The following is a 21,919-nucleotide window of genomic DNA, read 5'->3' as shown; positions in this document are numbered from 1 at the left end:
ACTCACAAAAGGGTCCCCCGTTCCGAGTTGGCCTACTTCCTGCTAAGACAAAGAAATAACGTCAGCCATATTCCAAACATTGGTGACATCGTGTGGAACCCTAACCCTAACTAAAAGTATATTTCTATTAAATTTCCAATGGCAAAGACAATATAGGGAAGAGAGATGGGAAGAAAAAAAATATGAACAGTTAGTCCTCAGGGTTTTGCCTGCTGTTATATTCACAGACATGATTCAAACAGTTTTAGAAACTTCAGAGTGTTTTCTATCTATGAATAATATGCATATCTTATATTCTTGGCATGAGTAGCAGGAAGTTGAAATTGGGCGCGCTATTCATCCAAAAGTCAGATTTCTGCCCCCTAGGCTTTAAGAGGTTAATGTGTTTGGACCCCAGGAAGAGTGGCTGCTGTCTTTGCAGCAGCTAATGGGGATCCTTAAAATAAATACAAAATTCAAGGCTTTAATATGTGGCACTGTGCAGACATAGCAAAGAAAATACTGGTTGATGAGCTAAGTTAGCTAGCAAGATAGCTATGAACAGACTGCCTCTGAGTCAGGACTGCTCCATCTAGCTAGATAGTAGAGGGGTACAAAACACTAGTACACAGATGCATAGCTAATACAATTATATTTTGTTCTAGTCAATGACAATACATGTTGCAATGTAAATATCTGCGTGAAATACATCTCATTCCATGCGAGTGCATAAAATATGGAATTGTGTTTTCTTTTGCTTAGGAAAGGGGACACCCATCATCAAGCTTGTGAAGGAGACACACATTTATGATAGCTAGTTACCGAGGATGAAAAATCTGGTGACCACGAGATGTCCTCGTATACCCATATTTAGATCAAATGCACTTGATTTTTCATGTCTGTGTGAATGACAAGCCCATTCAGTCGATTTTGGGGTATTTATTAAAACCATAATGTTTTATACTCAGCGGGTAGGGGCCTACATACTTAAGATAACTTGTCTTCATGAATGGTTGCATCCCCCATTTTAAAGTGTGAGAAAATAAGGCATTTGATATCACAAAGTATATTGTATTTCCATCTGTCCAGGATTGCCATTTCTCATTTCGTTATCTTACCTCAGAAATGTTTACGTGTCAAACAGATCCATAAGTCTTCTCCAAAATATCATAGATATGTTAATATACAAATCATATGTAAAATTAACATTACACCAGTGCAGCAAGCTGGTGGACTCCATCAAGTACTATTGATCTGTGGGAATATGGTGACACCCAGGGGTTGTAATGTTTGATTTCTCCCTAATCATAGTGTTTATCTCTCCCTCGTAGTTCTGGTAGGTCCTTGAAAATTGCATAAGAACTACAAGCCAAATGTCAGAAAAATGTTGGACTTATATGAAATGTATTGGGAGATTTTGTTGTATGCATTTTTTATGCGAATAGCAAAATGTATAGCTAATGGAGATTAGGAAGCATCTAGTTAATAACTAGAAAGATTCACTGTTGCTGTCAAAGTCATTCCAGAGCAAATTAAATGTATCGATACTTTAAGTCATAACTAGAAACTTATACTTATATTTTTGGTGATGGAGATATGAATCCAACATATAAATTATGTGTTCGTAGACAAACTGGATATTAACTCCAAAAATTCAGAAAATCACATTTGTATGATTTTTAAGGTAATTCATTTGCATTTTATTGCATGACAAGTATTTGATCAATCAGAAAAGCAGAACTTAATATTTGGTACAGAAACCTTTGTTTGCAATTACAGAGATCATACGTTTCCTGTAGTTCTTGACCTGGTTTGCACACACTGCAGCAGATTTTGGCCCACTCCTCCATTACAGACCTTCTCCAGATCCTTCAGGTTTCGGGGCTGTCGCAGGGCAATACGGACTTTCAGGACTTTCAAACATTTTCTATTGGGTTCAGGTCTGGAGACTGGCTAGGACACTCCAGGACCTTGAGATGCTCCTTACGGAGCCACTCCTTACTTGCCCTGGCTGTGTTTCGGGTCGTTGTCATACTGGAAGACCCAGCCACGACCCATTTTCATTGCTCTTACTGAGGGATGGAGGTTGTTCGCCAAGATCTCGCGATACATGGTCCCATCCATCCTCCCCTCAATATGGTGCAGTCGTCCTGTCCCCTTTGCAGAAAAGCATCCCCAAAGAATGATGTTTCCACCTCCATGCTTCACGGGTGGGAGGGTGTTCTTGGGGTTGTACTCATCCTTCTTCCTCCAAACACGGCGAGTGGAGTTTAGACCAAAAAGCTGAATTTTTGTTTCATCAGACCACATGACCTCCTCCCATTCCCCCTCTGGGTCATCCGGGTGGTCATTGGCAAACTTTAGACGGGCCTGGACAGGACATGCGCTGGCTTGAGCAGGGGTACCTTGTGTGCACTGCAGGATTGTAATCCATGGCGGCGTAGTGTGTTACTAATGGTTTTCTTTGAGACTGTGGTCCCAGCTCTCTTCAGGTCGTTGACCAGGTCGTTGACCAGGTCCTGCCATGTAGTTCTGTGCTGATCCCTCACCTTCCTCATGATCATTGATGCCCCACGAGGTAAGATCTTGCATGGAGCCCCAGACCGAAGGTGATTGACCGTCATCTTGAACTTCTTCCATTTTCTAATAATTGTGCCAACAGTTGTTGCCTTCTCACCAAGCTGCTTGCCTATTGTCCTGTAGCCCATACCAGCCTTGTGCAAGTCTACAATTTTAGCCCTGATGTCCTTACACAGCTCTCTGGTCTTGGCCATTGTGGAGAGGTTGGATTCTGTTTGATTGAGTGTGTGGACAGGTGTCTTTTATACAGGTAACAAGTTCAAACAGGTGCAGTTAATACAGGTAATGAGTGGAAAACAGGAGGGATTCAACCTGTTAAGACTCCCATTCCTGTGCGGGTAGCGTGACTACAGCTCAAGCTAATTACCATAACGCACAATGCGAAAAAATATTCCTAAAAATATTTAACCTCCACACATTAAATGAAAGATAAACAAGTTGTTTATCTAGCCAGCAAGTCAGATTTCTAAAATGTTTTACGGCGAAAACATAGCACATATTTATGTCAAACCACCACCGCAGACATAGCTCATTAGCATAGCCAAGTAGGAAAAAATATGCAATCAACAAACGCAGGATTAAAAGAAAAATCATTTCACTAACCTTTTGAAATCTTCATCAGATGACAATAATATAACATGTTACACAGTACATTCATTTTTTTCAATAATATGCTATATATATCCATAAATCTCTGTTTACAATGATGCATCGTTCAAAAAATGCTACTAAAATGTCCGGAGAAATGACGATAGCTCCGGCAGATAACGTCAGCTAACAAGGAATACACATCATAAACTTTGACTAAATATGCATGTTTTACATATGTATAGGAAGATACACTTCTTCTAAATGCAAACGCTGTGTTACTTTTATTTCTAACATTACATTTTGCGTTTACTAGGCTATAATAGGGAGTCAGCGCTCCAAAATGTAGCATTCTGGCTCCTCTATCTTGGAGTCGACAGAAACCCAAAAAACACATAAATATTCCCTTGCCTTTGCTGTTCTTCCATCAAAAGACCTGGAAGGAATTATACTTACCATAAACAGCCTTTAGTTTTCAAGTCTGCGTCTTTCGGTTCTCAAAATAGCCTCATTTTGGTCGAAATGTAGGCAAAATTCAAGTGAATGCGCACCAAAACGTCGGAAATATATATCATATGTCGAGTAAACTTGTCAAACTATGTTCATAATTAAGCTTTAACATGTTATAAAGGTGTACAGCAATTTTGAGGACGAAGCTAAACACACACATCTTGTCATTGATCCTGAAGAAAAGAGAGAGCGGGAGCAGAGCGCGCATACAGGGCACTTTTTTTTGGCATGACCAAGACCTTTCGGCACACTCAACGTCTCGTGAGCGCGCGATTCACACAATGACACGCCCCATAGAAAGCAGGCTTCACGCTGAACATGTAGAAACTGTTCTCAGAGCTGTAGCCTTTTGGGAAGTGCGTTTAAGATGATGTCAAAGTCGGGGCAACTTTTTCCATGACAAGAGAGATTTTGGGAGAATGCATGCCCTGACACTTCTGCTTTACATAGAGACAAAATTTAAACGGTTTTAGAAGCGTTAGAGTGTTTTCTATTCGATAATATTTTTTATATGCATATATTAACAACTTTTGAAAAAAATGTATCCTGTTTTATATGGGTACCCAAATCCTCCAGAAGGGGCAGTAAACCGTGGTATCCTGAACAGGTTAAAGAAAAACTAACAGGCCGCTGATATCCCAGGATGTACTGGAAGGGAGTCAGCCCAGTGGAGGAGTGACAAAGTGAGTTATGGGCATACTCCACCCAGGGAAGGAACTGGGCACACTCCCCCTGCCTGTCCTGGCAGTGACTTCTTAGGAACCTCCCCAGCTCCTGGTTGGTCCTCTCCACCTGCCCGTTGGACTGAGGCCAGTACCTGGATGTGAGGCTGGCCATGGCCCCCAGCTTCTCCGTGAAGCCTCTCCATACCCGCAACGAGAATTGGTGACCATGGTCAGAGATCAAGTCCTCTGGATTCCATAGTACCAGAAGACCTGCTGGAACAGTGCCTCAGCGACCTGGAGGGTGGTAAGGAGACCAGAGAGGATAAAACGGTTGTCCACAACAACCATGGTGAAACCATCCATAGGGATGGAGATCAGTAAGAAATCTATGGACAGAAGGGACCAAGGATGAGTTTTCCTGCTGAAGCATGCCGGGAGAATTGGTTTGGGCATATACAGAGTAGGAGTTGAAAAAGTGGGCGATGACCTGTGCCATGTACTTTGCAGAGATTAATTGAATGGTACAGGTGAAAGCTGGATGTCCAGCGGCGAGGGATGTGTGTGCCCAGTGTCTCTTACCACCTGTGGGGACATAGATGCGCTCAGGAGAGCATGCATCAGGTGCGGGTTCCCTCTCCAGAGCCTGGCAGATGTTCACATCTACATCCCAAAACATGGGGCCAACGATACAGGAGGACAAAATTATGGGCTGGAGGGCACTTACAGGACTCTCAACTGACATGGAACCTTGGAAGGGTTTGGCCCTCTGCCCCAGTGGACCCTGGGTTGGGAAGCATCGGACACAGCTGAAGCTGGTGCCACTCCTGGCAGTTTGGACCTCCTCGTGTAGTCCTCTATAAAATAGGGTGCAGAGGACTGGTTCATTCCATCCACTGGGGGCTGCCACGGACTGGAAGGTGAGGGTGTACTCAGTAGCAGTCTGGGCTCCCTGTTGGAGTTGGAATAGTTGCTCACCTCCCTCTCTGACCTCCGGTGGATTGTCGAAGACTGCCCTGAACATAGCCATGAACCTCTCGTAGGAACCCAGCTCTTTCTCGCCTCTCTCCCAGATGGCTGTAGCCCACTCTAATGCCTGCCTGGTCAGCAGGGAAATGACTGTGGCAACCTTGGACCTCTCGAGGTGGGGGCTCCCATCTGATGGCCAAAATAGAGGGAGTACTGGAGTAGGAAGCCACGGCATTTGGATGGAGTCCCAGAGTCCCATCATACTTGTCCGGGAGGGACAGCAGGGCATTGCCTCCCTGGGCGGACTGCTGGGTAGGTTGGGGGGCTGGCTTGCTGAGACGACTCGTGGTTGGAGGCCCTCCACTAGTTGGAGGTGAAACCTCTCGAGTGGCGTCGAGGCGGTGTAGGACACCAAGGACCTCATCCGGAGGTCATGGCGGAGTAGGTATGCCTGTTCACGGCTCTTTTCTGGATTTTGACAATTAGCGGTAATTGGACTAATTCTTCTGTACATGCATTACCTACAGAGAGATGAACAGAGAGATGGAGAAGAGTCTTGGAGAAGAGTCCCCTAAGGAAGCTGGTCCTGGGATTCTGTTCACAAACACAAACAGACCCCACAGATCCCCAGGACAGAAACACAATTACATGTAGACTCAACTAATTCATATGAAAACTAAAAGATAATTACTTGACACATTGGAAAGAATTATCAAAAAAGGAGAAGACAGGTATGTGCACACTACCCACAAAATGAGGTGGAAACTGAGCTGCAGTTCCTAACCTCCTGCGAAATGTTTGACTATATTAGACACATATTTCCCTCAGATTAAACAGACGTTACAAAGAATTTGAAAACAAATCAAATTTTGATAAACTCTCATATCTATTGGGTGAGATCTCAATTCATTAAAACGAGGAAATCACCACTGCCCGACCTCTCTGCTTTCTCTCCCCCAACTCCATCGAATCCATATATTCTGTGCATCCACAAATCAACGGCCCTACAGATCATCACTGGCCAATTAAGCCATTGATATGTATATAGTATGAAACGTAATTAATATTTCCTAAATTGATTAATTGATTGAATAATTCTTACCTGATTAATTTATTTGCATTCTCATGATTATGATGAACCCTTATGATCCTAAATGACTCAATCATGCTTCATATTGAATTCCTATTGAACTGAATTGCTGAATTACCTAATTATGTTAGTCATGAGAATTATTGTTATGATTTCACTTTTGTGAATATGAATTTTATTTGGTACATGTTATTCTGTTTCCTTTGTTATGCAGCACACACAAAATATCCAGGAAAATATACTATCCAGTAAATTCCTGCCTCAGTCTCCTCCATTCCTCTCAGTCACCTGACCCATGACCGCCTGTTTACCTTCACTATTGTCAGTCATCCTACCTGTCCGGCTACACACAGAGATTCCAATAATCTTTCAGTATATAGCTATCACGGCTCAGGAAAAGACCCAGATGCAGACCGTTCGAATAACGGACGTTTACTATGTAAACAGGGGGCAGGCAAAGGGCAGGCAGGGGTCCGTAGTCCAGGGCAGTGCCCGAAAGATACAGAGCGGCAGGCAGGCTCAGGGCAGGCAGATTGATCAAATAACGGGAAAACTAGAAAACAAGGACTCAAGGAAATAGGAGTAATAAAAAACATGCTGGTAGGCTTGACAAGACAAGACTAACTGGCAACAGACAAACCGAGAACACAGGTATAAATGCACCTGGGATAATGGGCAACGCCTTTTTAAATTTATTTAACTACCCCCAGTTGGAGGGGAGTGGAGATAAGCACATATAGCCATAAAATTAAATGTTTGAGAGAGAGAGAGAGAGAGAGAGAGAGAGAGAGAGAGAGAGATATTCTACCCCAAACCAGATGGGGAGAATCAGTGGGGGTTCTGGATGTAAGACAGGGGAGCTGTTGGCCCCCCAGCTTGTGTTTCACAAGCTTGGAAAAGGGACATTGGGTCCCTTTAAATGCACACCACGGAGCACAGACAAAAGACTCCCTGGTCATTCAACAGAATAAAAGCTTTGTCTGTGTGAAAGTGAGTGAGTCAGTGAATGAGAGAGTGGCAGGGTAGAGAAAGAGATTGTGCACATTGACTTTGTGCATCCAAATTTCTCTCGCTCACAATCTCTCCATTCCCTCTCTTTTACCGTGTCATTCTCTCGCTTCATCTCTCTTTTTTTTCCGTTCTATCTTTCCCTCTCAGGACACATTAAACAACAACTCATTTGGTAAGAAGTACAGCTGGCAGGAGAAGGTCTCGCTCTCATCCTCCCCCCTCAAAACAGGTGAGCTGTTCCACCACCACTTCACTTTACAGGAGACTGCTGGCTCGTACCACCAGTTTTGGGGGTTGCTGATTTTGCTGATTTAGTAGATTTTAACAAAGCAGTGACTGCAGAATCAACCACTGCACCTAGAACTATAAACATATTTCCTTTAAGCCATTGTAACATTGTCCAAAATCTGTCTGTGGGTGAATTAGAATGGCCTCTGAACTACAGTATATGTAAAACTAGCAGAGAGTGTGTTGAGTTACCGACTAGCACCGCCGACTCAGATGTTAAAAAGATGGCCAGTGCTGCACAACTATGAAGCTTCTATTACCCTAGCTGTCACTAAATGTGCATGGACAGAAAGGATAGCAAAATCAAATAGAAAATGGTTGACTTTTTATTCTTGACGCACATACACATAAACCATTCTTTTGAAGTTACATCTGTCTCTCTAATATATAACCGTGTCATCTTTAGGTCCACTAGTACCAATTTGGTTTGATGCTTTATATTGCTGTTTTCTTGATCAGATATCTCTTGAAAAATATAGTTCTCCATTCCAATGGCACTTCCTGGTACAATTGTCTGTATTGGCCAACTACATGCTCTCCGGGATACATGTGTCTCCTTATAATGACAGTATCTGACTCTCTTCATTGCTTCACACCCCCAATCATTAGTAATGGTTGTAATATTTTTATACATTGCCCTCAAAGCATGTATTAGACAGTGGATTATGACGTACTAGGTCAATCACATTCTATTTGCTGCCCACTGAATATGATGAGTAACCTGGATTAAGAGTGTAATCCCAGTGTTACCTAACCAACTAGACATTTCTGATAATTGTATGTGTTTGTCTGTGCATGTTGATCTGTATTTGCACTGTCTGTGTGTACTGTATGTGAACTGCACCATAAGTTTCCATCTGTTTTATTTTTCATTTAACTAGGCAAGTAAGTTAAGAAAAAATTATGACTTACAATGACGGCCTAGGAACAGTGGGTTAACTGCCTTGCTCAGGGGCTGAACGACAGATTTTTACCATGTCAGCTCAGGGATTCGATCTAGCAACATTTCGGTTACTGGCCCAACACTCTAACCACTAGGATATATGTTATGTGCCCTTGTATGTGTTTGTGTATTTTCTATGTTAATGTGTACATGTGTGGATATGTCTGTCTTTGTGTCTTCTTGTATGTCTATCTGTGAATGCTTGGGTCTCTCTCTGTCTCCCTCCCCCAGGCGGGCTGATCTCTCCCCATGAGCACAGCTGTCTAAGCGACGAGGACAAGCTGCAGCACGGAGGTGGGACGCAGACCAAGGACCGCGGCACATCCACTGACACTCCCTGCAGATACAAACACACTTCTGGACACACCGAGAGCTCCACAGCGGGGACACGCTCCAAACTGCCGGAGAAGCACCCAGCACCCCCGCCTCCCCAAAACTACACACTCGCACCTCTGGGCCCCCCAGGGACACACAGAGAGAAGATCCGCTATCACACAGATGTACGCCTAGAACCCACCGAGGAGATCTATCTGACTCCCGTGCACCGTTCTGAGCAGGACCACCCATTCCTGTCCCAGCAGCCAGAGCACGGACGCATGTCAATCAGCTCTGACAACGAGGGCCCGCCCCCTTACCAGCCTCTGCCCGACCGGACCAACCCTTCCATTTGTGAGGAGGACGAGGTTTACATGCCCCCTCCCTCCTACACCTCCTGTGTGGAGGCTCTCTTCACCCCTCCCTCTACCGCCCCCCCCATGGAACCCCCAGGCTTAGCCCTGAACCTCGGCCTGAGGGAAGGAGGAGCAGGGGCGATGGTGAGGGCAGGGGCAGGGGTGGAGTATGTAGATGCCCAAGATGAAACATTTGGGGTAGAGGGTGAGGATGAGAGGGTAAGGGTTGTGGGAGGCAGGCAGTATTTGGGACGTGGTGGCTGTGGTGCCCCCACGAGTACTTTGATGAGCTCGGAAGCGAGTGGTCTGTCTTACGACTCTGTGAAGTACACACTCGTTGTGGACGAGCATGCGCAGCTCGAACTGGTAAGTCTGAGGCAGTGTTACCAATGTTACAGCGACGACAGCAACTCTGCGACCGTCTACGACAACTGCATTTCGTCTCCGTATGAGTCGGCCATAGGGGAGAAGTATAAGGAGGAAGAGGAGGAGGAGGAGGAGGAGGAGGAGGAGGAGGAGGAGGAGGAGGAGGAGGAGGAGGAGGAGGAGGAGGAGGAGGAGAGAATGAGAGTGGGAAGGGTGAGGAGAGAAGCCCCCGCCTGTCTGTCAGAGGACTCCACCCCTGAGGCGAACTTGCACTTCTCTAAGAAGTTCCTCAACATCTTCATGAACGGACGGTCACGATCATCTAGTAGGTACCACCACTGAACCACAATGACACCATCTTGTGTTCAGACACTGCAGTTTCTTACGTTAGGCTTAAAGGGCAACTCAATCACTTTTCAACATCATATTCATTATCTCCAGCACAATACCAGTGTCAACATATGTGAAAACTGAGAATTTCTAAGTTTTGTAGAAACAAATATAAAGTTCAAAAGTTCTGTCCGATGACGCCATTAAAAGTTACAACATTTTAATCCTTAGTCTATTGACTCACCCGTGCATCAATCTAAGTAACATAATAAATCAAATCCCCATGAAAATCCAGTTTAAACTAGAGATACTTTTTGTGTCTCAATCAGTGGAGGTCGGTACAGTTTAAGATGAAGGAGGATGATACATTTTTTCATGAACATGGCCTTATTTCTATTGGACATAGCATATTGGATGACTGCCATTCATATTCCAGTGGCCCAGCTCAATGTAACATCGATAGGTTTAGGCTACTATATCATACTGTACTTGAATTTTGCCTGTACCCATTATGAAGTTGCTACAACCTAGCCTATGAATGAAAGTTTACCATGTAGGTGCACAGGTCGATATAATTTTTAGTAATCAAGGTGACAGACACTGACACTTCAATACCGCCTTGCACACTCTTGCCTTTACCTAGCTGATCTAGGGTGTAATCATTAGTCCAACAGTGGCAAACAACAGTTTCTATTGGACAAATTCTGGTATGTTTTTCCCCATTTTGTTCTGTTTGCTTCTGTTTAAGAAACATTATTCAACAGAATCTGCACAATGAATACACCCCTAATCGCGCTCAAACAAAGTTCAATTTCATAGTAGCCACATACATACAGCTCGTTGTATACAGCATATAATTCCTCGCATCTATCTACTCTCTCTCTTCCTCTCACCTTTTCCCTAAGTGTGTGGACTTCAGTGCACAACACATCAGCTGTCTGTGGCAACAAAACTTTTCCAAGCCAAACCTTTATATAATGATCGCTAGCTGCTTCACACAGCCTATAACGTTGTCCCATCATAGACAACATAGCTACTAGAACTAATGTGTAGTAAACCCACTACAATCATGCAGTACAGTGTACAATCATCAGCAGTTACACCGGCAGGCCCCAGTGGCAATAAATTAATAAAACCAGAAGCTTACTTTGACTTGTAATAGTTCCAGTGTTGGATAGCTATAGCCAGCTTTCTAATATAGCATCCCTCTCTGTTTGAGCCGGGTGTTTGAGTAGGCTAAACTAGCTAGCTACGTTACACTCTAGCTAAGTAAGTGAAAGTGAAAAAATATATATTACGAAATATAGCTAGCTCTCTTTCTCTCAAAACTGTTAAACTATTGTCTTTTTCTCTCTTTGAGTCAACTACTCACCACATTTTATGCACTGCAGTGCTAGCTAGCTGTAGTTTATGCTATCAGTACTAGATTAATTATCTGTTCCTTCAATTGGGTGGACAATATGTCAGTGCATGCTGCAAGAGCTCTGATAGGTTGGAGGATGTCCTGGGCGTCCTCCGGAAGTTGTCATAATGGAAGGTGGTGAGAACCATGAGCCTCCTTGGTTGTGTGTTGAAGTCAATGTACCCAGAGGAGGACAGAAGCTAGCTGTGACCGGGTATGGTATCTCGTACTTCTTTAGGTTAGTAATAATTTGAGGAATGCTGGAGTTTTTGCGAAGGAGCTTGATAAATGAACAGCATGTAATGTTTCGACCTATTCGACATCAGAGGCCCAGCCTACTTTTTCATAGAGAAAACCTGTCACCCTTGATAAAAGGAAGTGTGCTATCAAATCAAATCAAATGTATTGTCACATACACGTGTTTAGCAGATGTTATAGTGTAGTGAAGTTCTTGTTTCTAGCTCCGACAGTGCAGTAATATCTAACAAGTAATATCTAACAATTTCACAACATATTCCCAATTCACACAAATCTAAGTAAAGGAATGGAATTAAGAATATATAAACATATGGACGAGCAATTTCAGAGCAGCATAGACTAAGATGCAGTAGAATAGAATATAGTATATACATATGAAATGAGTAATGCAAGATGTGTAAACATTATTAAAGTAACCAGTGTTCGATTTATAAAAGTGGCCAGTGATTTCAAGTCTATATACAGTGCCTTGCAAAAGTATCATCCCCTTGGCTTTTTTCCTATTTTGTTGCATTAAAACCTGTAATTTAAATGTATTTTTATTTGGATTTCATGTTATGGACATACACAAAATAGTCCAAATTGGTGAAGTGAAATGAAAAAAAAAACTTGTTTCAAAAAAATGTAAATAACAGAAAAGTGGCACATGCATATGTATTCACCCCCCCCCCCACCCCCCGTTGCTATAAACCCCTAAATAAGATCTGGTGCAACCAATTACCTTCAAAAGTCACATAATTAGTTAAATGAATTCTACCTGTGTGCAACCTAAGTGTCACATGATCTTAGTATATACAGTTGTAGTTGGAAGTTTGCATACACCTTAGCCAAATACATTTAAACTCAGTTATTCACAATTCCTGACATTTAATCCTAGTAAAAATTCCCTGTCTTAGTTCAGTTAGGATCACCACTTTATTTTAAGAATGTGAAATGTCAGAAAATTATCAGAGAGAATGATTTATTTAAGCTTTTATTTCTTTCATCACATTCCCAGTGGGTCAGAAGTTTACATACACTCAATTACTATTTGGTAGCATTACCTTTAATTTGTTTAACTTGGGTCAAACATTTTGGGTAGGCTTCCACAAGCTTCCCACAATTTCGGGTGAATCTTGTCCATTCCTCCTGACAGAGCTGGTGTAACTGAGTCAGGTTTGTAGGTCTCCTTGCTCGCACACACTTTTTCAGTTCTACCCACACATTTTCTATAGGATTGAGGTCAGGGCTTTGTGATGGCCACTCCAACACCTTGACTTTGTTGTCCTTAAGCCATTTTGCCACAACTTTGGAAGTATGCTTGGGGTCATTGTCCATTTGGAAGACCCATTTGTGGAAGACCAAGCTTTAACTTCCTGACTGATCTCTTGAGATATTGCTTCAATATATCCACATAATTGTCCTACCGCAGCCCCTCCTGCAGCAAAGCACCCCCACAAAATGACGCTGCCACCCCCGTGCTTCACGGTTGGGATCGTGTTCTTCGGCCTGCAAGCCTCCCTCTTTTTCATCCAAACATAACGCTGGTGATTATGGCCAAACAGTTATATTTTTGTTTCATCAGACCAGAGAACATTTCACCAAAAATGACAATCTTTGTCCAAATGTGCAGTTGCAAACCGTAGTCTGGCTTTTTTTATGGCAGTTTTGGAGCAGTGGCTTCTTCCTTGCTGAACGGCCTTTCAGGTTATGTCAATATAGGACTCGTTTTACTGTGGATATAGATACTTTTGTACCTGTTTCCTCCAGCATCATCATAATATCCTTTGCTGTTGTTCTGGGATTGATTTGCACTTTTCGCACCAACGTACGTTCATCTCTAAGAGACAGAACACATCTCCTTCCTGATCGGTATGACGGCTGTGTGGTCCCACGATGTTTATACTTGCGTATTATTGTTTGTACAGTTGAATGTAGTACCTTCAGTCATTTGTAAATTGCTCCCAAGGATGAACCAGACTTGTAGAGGTCTACAAATCTTTTTCTGAGGTCTTTTATTTTGAGGGCTGATTTATTTATTTATTCAGAGGGCTGATTTATTTTGATTTTTCCACGGTGTCAAAGCCAATAGGCACTGAGCTTGAAGGTAGGCCTTGAAATACATCCACAGGAACAACTACAATTGATTCAAATGATGTCAATTAGCCTACAAGAAGCTCCTAAAGCCATGACATAATTTCTGGAATTTTCCAAGTTGTTTAAAGGCACAGTCAACTTAGTGTTTGTAAACTTCTCACCCACTGGAATTGTGATACAGTGAATTATAAGTGAACTAATATGTCTGTAAACAAAAATGATTTGTGTCATGCACAAAGTAGATGTCCTGACAGACTTGCCAAAACTATAGTTTGTTAACAAGAAATTTGTGGAGTGGTTGAAAAACAAGTTGTAATGACTCCAACCTAAGTTTATTTAAACTTCTAACTTCAACTGTATACACCTGTTCTGAAAGGCCCCAGTCTGCAACACCACTAAGTACCACCAAGCAAGCTGCACCATGTGAAGACCAAGGAGCTCTCCAAACAGGTCAGGGACAAAGTTGTGGAGAAGTACAGATCAGGGTTGGGTTATTAAAAAATATCTGAAATTTTGAAGAACCCACAGAGCAACGTTAAATCCATTATTAAACAATGGAAAGAATATGACACCACAACAAACCTGCCAAGAGAGGGTCGCCCATCAAAACTCACGGACCAGGCAAGGAGGGCATTAATCAGAGAGGCAACAAAGAGACCAAAGATAATACTGAAGGAGCTGCAAAGCTCCACAGCTAAGATTGGAGTATCTGTCCATAGGACCACTTTAAGCCATACACTCCACAGAGCTGGGCTTTACGGAAGAGTGTCCAGAAAAAAAGCCATTGCTTCTTGATGCTACCCATCCCGGATCCGGGATTGTGACTACAGGCTCAATCTCATTAGCATAACGCAAAATGCAAAAAATATTCTTAGAAATATTTAACCTCCACACATTAACAAGTCCAATAGCTCAAATGAAAGATAAACACCTTGTTCATCTACCCAGCAAGTCAGATTTCTAAAATATTTTACGGCGAAAACACACCACATATTTATATTACACCATCACCGAAACAAAGACAAGAGGCAGCCATTTTGTCCCAGAAAATATAAAATTATAAAAGCAGGATTAAAAAATAAATCATTCACTAACCTTTTGAAAATCTTCATCAGATGACAGTAATAGGACATGGTACAAGGTACATTTATGTTTTTTTCAATAATATGCCATTTATATCCATAAATCTCTGTTTACAATGACGACATTTTCAAAAAATGCTTCTCAAATGTCCGGAGAAATGATGCTAGCTCCGACAGATAACAAGTAATACACATGACAAAATATACATGTTCTACATGTAGTTACAAAGATACACTTCTTCTTAATGCAACCGCTGTGTTACATTTATTTTTAACGTTACAGAATTCGTTCACTAGGCTATAATATGAGACGGCGCTCAGATATTAGCAGTATGTCTCCTCTACGTTTGGAGTCCACAGAAACCCAAAATAACCACATAAATATGCCCTTACCTTTGATGTTCTTCGATCAGAAGACGTAGAAGGAGTCATACTTACCCAATACATCGTTTGGTTTCAAGTTGCGTGTCTCTGTATTAGCATATACTAACAGCTTCAGCTGAAATGCACCCAAAATAACTTCTGGTCCCGCACTCTTGCGCATCAAAACATAAAAATTACATATTATATGTCGACTAAACTGGTCAAACTAAGTTCAGAATCAAGCTTTAGGATGTTTTAAACAGGTAAAACAAGAATCAGCGCGAACAGACAAACCGTCATCAATTGGAAAGCCCACCAATTCAGACGTGCGCAATAGAGTGCATGTATTCTCACGTGACCCGAACGTTTTAGCCCGCCAAAAGACGAGGGCGCGCGTGATTCTCACAATGAAAGCCCCATTTGAAAGCAGACATCGCGCTGAACAAATACAAACTGTTCCCAGATCCGTAGCTGCTTGGGAAGGGTGGGGGTGATGACGTCAAAGTTGGCCCAACTTTTCTGTTGACAAGAGAGAGTTTGGGAGAAAGGCTGCCCTGAGAGTTCTGCTTTACATACAGACATAATTTAAACGATTTTAGAAACTTTAGAGTGTTTTCTATTCAATAATAATTATTATATGCATATATTAGCACTTCTTGAAAAAAATATATATTTGTACTTTGGGCACACACTTCCTCCAAAGGGGGCAGTATTCAGCCCGAGTCTTAAGAGGTGTTAAGGAATGCATAAATGGAAAACAGCTATAAGCAGGGGAAAACAAACAGACACTGGCAGACTAATTCACCTTTCAGCAGGACAATAACCTAAAACACAAAGCCAGATCTACACTGGAGTTGCTTACCAAGACGCCATTGAATGTACCAGAGTGGCCTAGTTACAGTTTTGATTTAAATTGGTTTGGAACTCTATGGCAAAACTGGAAAATGGCTGTGACCAATGACCAACAATCAACTTGAATCATTTTTTAAAGTATAATGGGCAAATATTGTACAATCCATGTGTGCAAAGCTCTTAGACTTAACCAAAAATATTTACCGCTGCATTCGCCGCCAAAGGTGCTTCTACAAAGTATTGACTCAGGGGTGTGAATACTTATGTATTCACCATACTTATGCATTTAATGTTCAATACATTTGCAAAAATGTCTTCAAATATTTTTCACTTTGTCATTATGGGGTATTATGAGTAGATGGAAGAGAACATCAATTTCATCCAGGCTGTACACACAACAGAATATGGAATAAGTCAAGGGTATATGAATACTTTCTGAAGGCACTGTAGATATTAAAAAGTACTGAACCCAGAGTAGACGCTTGCGGGATACCTTTTATTAAATAAAGGATAAATAAAATAAGCGATTATTGTAAGTACAGTGTTTATTCTGTTAGGTATACTTTGGAAACAGTACTTCAGAATAAAAACAAAAACAATTTCCTCCCGACTTCTCCAGGTGCAGAGCCGTTTGGCTTGTTCTCCTGCCTCATAAATGGGGAAGAGAGGGAACAGAGTCACAGAGCCGTCTACAGGTGAGATACACCTTTATTATCATCATCACATCATCATTGTCTTGGTCACCATCATCATTGTCGTCGACGTCACCTGCACTATTGCTAATGAAATTTGGCAAGTATTTAAACAAAGATACTTATTAAACACATACTTTCAGTATATAGCTGATGTGGGAATTGAACCCATAACTATATCTTAACACTGATTAATAAGCAAAGACCTCTAACCCGTCATACTTACTCAGATGACTCAGGTCATCTTAACCACTAAAGTAATTGACCATTTACACTTTGGCCTTGTTTTGTAGCATTTAGTAATGTGACTTGTAAGTTATGCTCCATGACATATAGATTTGACAGGTGAAATGGGTCTCTTGGTATCAGTAGAGCAGAAAAACCTATGCATAGTTGCATCGTTCCACAAATAGAGTACATTTTGCGTCCTTTTGATATGTTAAGTAGAAATTGTGCACAAATATTGCATTTTAAAAGACTATTACAATATATTAAAATTACGTTTTCTTTAATATAGACCATATGGACAAGTCTATACATTGTTCATAAAGTGCCAAAATTCTGCATTTTGGAAGCCAGGTTTTTCTGACTTCTAGGAAGATTTCAACCCACTTAACCACAACATTTCTCATAGTTTTCACCATCATTTTAAAGTTAAGGTCAACCCCTGTTACGTGAACTGAAATCTCGTTTTAATATGGTGAAACTAATTATTTTTAAAGGGATACTGCGAGATTTGGGGATTTACAGTAGCTCTTTATTCTACTTACCTAGTCCGATGAATTCAACATAATTTTTATGTCTCTGCATGCAGTTTGAAGGTAATTGACATTAGCTTATCGTTAGCATAGCTCAATTGCTGGAATTCTCCAGGTACTGTAACCAGCTCCTGTCAAAAGCAGGGAAATATACCTTCTAACTATTCCAAAGCTGGTTGGTTGGTAATTTATAGTCCCATATAGTAGTTTATATTTTATAAATTCTCAAAATACACTCACAAACTATATTGGACAGCTATCTAGCTCAGAACTGAAGCGGTGTCCTGTTGTCGCAGCTGGCTGGATGTGTGGAGAGAGGTTGCACATAGCCTTTTCTTGCATCTACGGCAGATGAATGAAATATGTATAATTGCATTTAAAACAACTAGAATGTCACGCCCTGACCTTAGTTATCTTTGTTTTCTTTATTATATTGGTTAGGTCAGGGTGTGACGAGCGTGGTTTGTTTAGTTTTCGTTATTGTCTAGGTGTTTTTGAATGTCTAGGGGTTTTGGTAGTCTAGGTGTTTATGTCTATGGTTGCCTTGATTGGTTCTCAATCAGAGGCAGCTGTTTATTGTTGACTCTGAATGGGGACCCTATTTACGTAGCCATATTCCTTGGGTAGTATGTGGGTTCTTATTCTATGTTTAATTGTCTGTCTGCACTAGCCATATTAGCTTCACGGTTTGTTTTGATAGTTTGTTCAGTGTTCTTTCTTTATTAAAGAAGAATGTACGCTTACCACGTTGCACCTTGGTCTCCTATTTATGACGACCGTGACATAGAATTGAAATATTATAGTTTATATATACTGGTAAAAATACATAGAAAGTGCCAAACGCCCAGCTTTGGAGTAGCTTGAAGGTATTTTTCCATGCTTTTGAGAAGAGCGGTCTACTGTACCTGTAGACCTCCAGCAATTGTGCTAAGCTTATGATGATCTAATGTAAATTATCTTTAAACTAAACATTGGGCCAGTAACCAAAAGGTTGCTGGTTTGAATCCCCAAGCCGGTAAATTCTGGAGTCTGGAGTCATAAAAACAATTAAATAAATGTATGTTATTTGGCAGGTCAAGGATCTCCGGAAAATTCCCAGACCCCCTGAAAGTTAAAAAACAAAATAACATTTTCAATAAATATTGTGTGTTTGACTGATTTGGACACAGAATGTGCAAAACCAACGGGCTGCTCAATACAGGTTGTTTGGTGTATTGTTGGTCTGTGTTCAACAGACCAACAATACAGTGAAATTCATGGAAGTACTACCACAGAAATGTTTCAATTGCATAGCGCCACATTCAAATAATATTACAAAAAATATTTATATTCATTAAATAACAAATGCAATATAGCAAAAACACAGCTTAGCCTTTTGTTAATCCACCTGTCATGTCAGATTTTGAAAATATGATTTACAGCGAAAGCAATCCAAACGTTTGTGTAAGTTTATCGACATAAAACATTATGAACACCTAGCATCAAGTACCTCGGTCACGAAAATCATAAAAGCAATCAAATGAATTGCTTACCTTTGATGATCTTCGGATGTTTTCATTCACAAGACTCCCAGTTACACAATAAATGTTCCTTTTGTTCCGTAAAGATTATTTTTATGTCCAAAATACCTCCGTTTGTTTGGCGCGTAATGTTCAGAAATCCACAGGAAAGAGCGGTCATGACAATGCAGACAAATTCCAAATAGTATCCGTAATGTCCACAGAAACATGTCAAACATTTTTTATAATCAATCCTCAGGTTGTTTTTAAAATATATAATCGATAATATATCAACCGCAATTGTCTATTTCAGTAGGAGAGGGAAATGACGTTATGTTATCTGTCTCGCTCATTTTTCAAAATAAAAGCCTGAAACTATGTCTAAAGACTGTTGACACCTTGAGGAAGCGATAGGAAAAGGAATCTATCTGATTGATATCCCTTTAAATGGAGAAAAGGCAGACTATGGAACATGGAGTTTTCAAAATAGAAGCCACTTCCTGGTTTGATTTTCCTCAGGGTTTCACCTGCAATATCAGTTCTGTATACTCACAGACAATAATTTGACAGTTTTGAAAACTTTAGAGTGTTTTCCATCCTAATCGTTCAATTATATGCATATTCTAGCATCTGGTCCTGAGAAATAGGCAGTTTACTTTGGGAACGTTATTTTTCCAAACATAAAAGTAGTGCCCCCTAGCTTCAAGAGGTTATTAAAATGTGCTTATATTTTCGGTTATGATGGGGTGTGACAGTTGAAATAAGCTCAAGACGCAAGTTATATTCTTCAAGAATCAATAGGTATACAACTGCATAATTAATTCAAAAGTTTAAAAAAAATGTATGTAGCAACTGCAGATTGCCCCTTTAAGGAAGACAAATATTAAACAGTTTTATCCTGATAACCAAATTATTCAAGCACATGACATTGTAAGTACAGGAATATTTGTTAACTATGGTGTTTGACCGCTATAAGCAGTTCAGTAGAATATCTGTGAATATTCTAAGCTGAGTGCTCTGTATCTGTTACCAGCCAAAGTACACAGGTGTGGACTTGAACATTATATCGTTAAAAAATTGCCTCTGTAAGCATGAACAGGTTCTAAAATCGGACTTGTTGTTATATCTGGCTGCTTGTCCCTGTTTCTGTGACGACAACAGGTTTGTCCCTCGCCATGATGATGAGCTGGAGTTGGAGGTTGATGACCCTGTACTGGTGGAGGTACAAGCAGAGGATTACTGGTACGAAGGCTATAACATGCGTACAGGCACCTGCGGCATCTTCCCTGCTTACTACGCCATAGAGGTCGCCAAGGAGCCAGAGAGCTTCAAAGGTGCAGTGCTTTGATCCCTGCTTATTTACACAGTGCTGAAATGCTAAATTGGTATTTGTATCACTTTAAAGGGGCAATCTGTAGTTCAAACAATAACAAAGCCAACACCCAGCCACTGATTTGGTAAACAGGGATGGGACTGGAGAATATTTACAATTAAAATGTTTACACAGCGGAATAAAACACGCTGATAGTTAAAAACTAAGCTAATGAGAATGTATAAGTTATATTCTTCAAGAATCAATTGGCCTACAGTATATCATTAAATTAAAAGTCTAAAAATAGATGTAACAACTTCATATTGCCTCTTTAAGGAACACAAATATTAAATAGTTTGATCCTCATAACCAAATGATTCAAGCACATGACGTTGTAAGTAAAGTCATATTTTTTTTACCTTTACTTAACCAGAAGGGAAGACCCCCATGAAATGGACAAAAATGAATGGCAACATATTGCCATTGGGCGAAACATATTCACAATTGCAAATACCAAAGCAGTTGATTCAAAGCTTATAGCAACAGGCATATGGCAAATGCCAAGTGTCATACAGAAAAAATCCCAAAGATGGCGGGTTCACGCCACTATACATTTTCATATTGCAAATGGACATGAAATCAAGACCCAAGGGTCAAATTTTGAAAATGTTAAAATGTTTTAAAAAATACAACTCCTAGAAAAGTGCTTTCTGGACCGTTTTTCAAATAAATGTTTTTTTGTGTGTTAATAATACATATATAACAACGATATGAACATACCTTTGAATTATAAGGCCTATGTTTTGTCCATTTACAATATATGACCATAGGAAGTCAAAAGTCAGTGTACCATGGTCAAAAGTCATAAGAAATGTCCAAATGCCATACATAAGTATTGAACGTGCCAAATCAGGATGTTATGTCCATTTGTCATATATGATCATAGGAAGTCGGTTTCCGAACCCAAAAGTCAGTGAACCATGTCCAAATGGCATAAGAAATGTCAAAATGCCATACATAAGTATTGAAAGTACCAAATAAGATGTTATGTCCATTTGCCATATATGATCCTAGGAAGTCGGCTTCCGAACCCAAAAGTCTGTGAACCATGTCCAAATGGCATTTACCGAATGATATGTCACTATGTTAAGCCCCGAATCAACCTAGAAGGTCTATTTATCATATTTGAAAAGAGAGAAGTGGGACTGTTGTTTTTTTTAAAGATTTTTCTTTCGTCCAAAATTACCCCTATTAGATGGGCACGGGTGGGGGGGGGGTGCTCCCTACCCAGCCGTGGACCCCTTGCACCCCTCTAAAGGCATTAAAAGCCATTTAAAAACATTGTTCCTAGTAACCCGTTCCGATCACCAGGTGCACTGCTGTCCACTTGCAATGTCTTACAATGGGCCTTTACCATCACAAATTTGATATGCTATAATATACTGCAGAAATGCCCAATTGACAGGCCCGTTGAACTTGGAATGGCCGGGCAGTGATAGTGGTTCCTCTCCATCGCTTGTGTTGATTTCATCATGTCCATTTAGTGATGGTAAAGCGCTCATTAAAAACATTGAAAATGTACTGTCCATTTGCAATGTCTTTCAATGGGCATTTACCATCACGAATGTGACATGCTCT

General features: G+C 40.9%; 1 protein-coding gene across 1 annotated transcript in view; it reads left to right on the top strand.

Annotated features, from left to right (window-relative positions):
* Positions 1-21,919, top strand: part of LOC124032970 (C-Jun-amino-terminal kinase-interacting protein 1-like) — a 139,726-nt gene that overhangs the window by 102,479 nt on the left and 15,328 nt on the right. Inside the window, exons 5-9 of the mRNA XM_046344913.1 lie at positions 7,537-7,618; positions 8,852-9,761; positions 9,843-9,982; positions 16,640-16,715; positions 20,131-20,303. Coding sequence (XP_046200869.1) covers positions 7,537-7,618; positions 8,852-9,761; positions 9,843-9,982; positions 16,640-16,715; positions 20,131-20,303 — 1,381 coding nt within the window. The remainder of the gene's footprint in view (positions 1-7,536; positions 7,619-8,851; positions 9,762-9,842; positions 9,983-16,639; positions 16,716-20,130; positions 20,304-21,919) is intronic.

Source organism: Oncorhynchus gorbuscha, linkage group LG04 (genome assembly GCF_021184085.1).
Source record: "Oncorhynchus gorbuscha isolate QuinsamMale2020 ecotype Even-year linkage group LG04, OgorEven_v1.0, whole genome shotgun sequence".
NCBI lineage: Eukaryota > Metazoa > Chordata > Actinopteri > Salmoniformes > Salmonidae > Oncorhynchus > Oncorhynchus gorbuscha.
The sequence above is the reverse complement of the archived record's forward strand: the minus strand, read 5'-3'. Positions and strand labels throughout refer to the sequence as shown.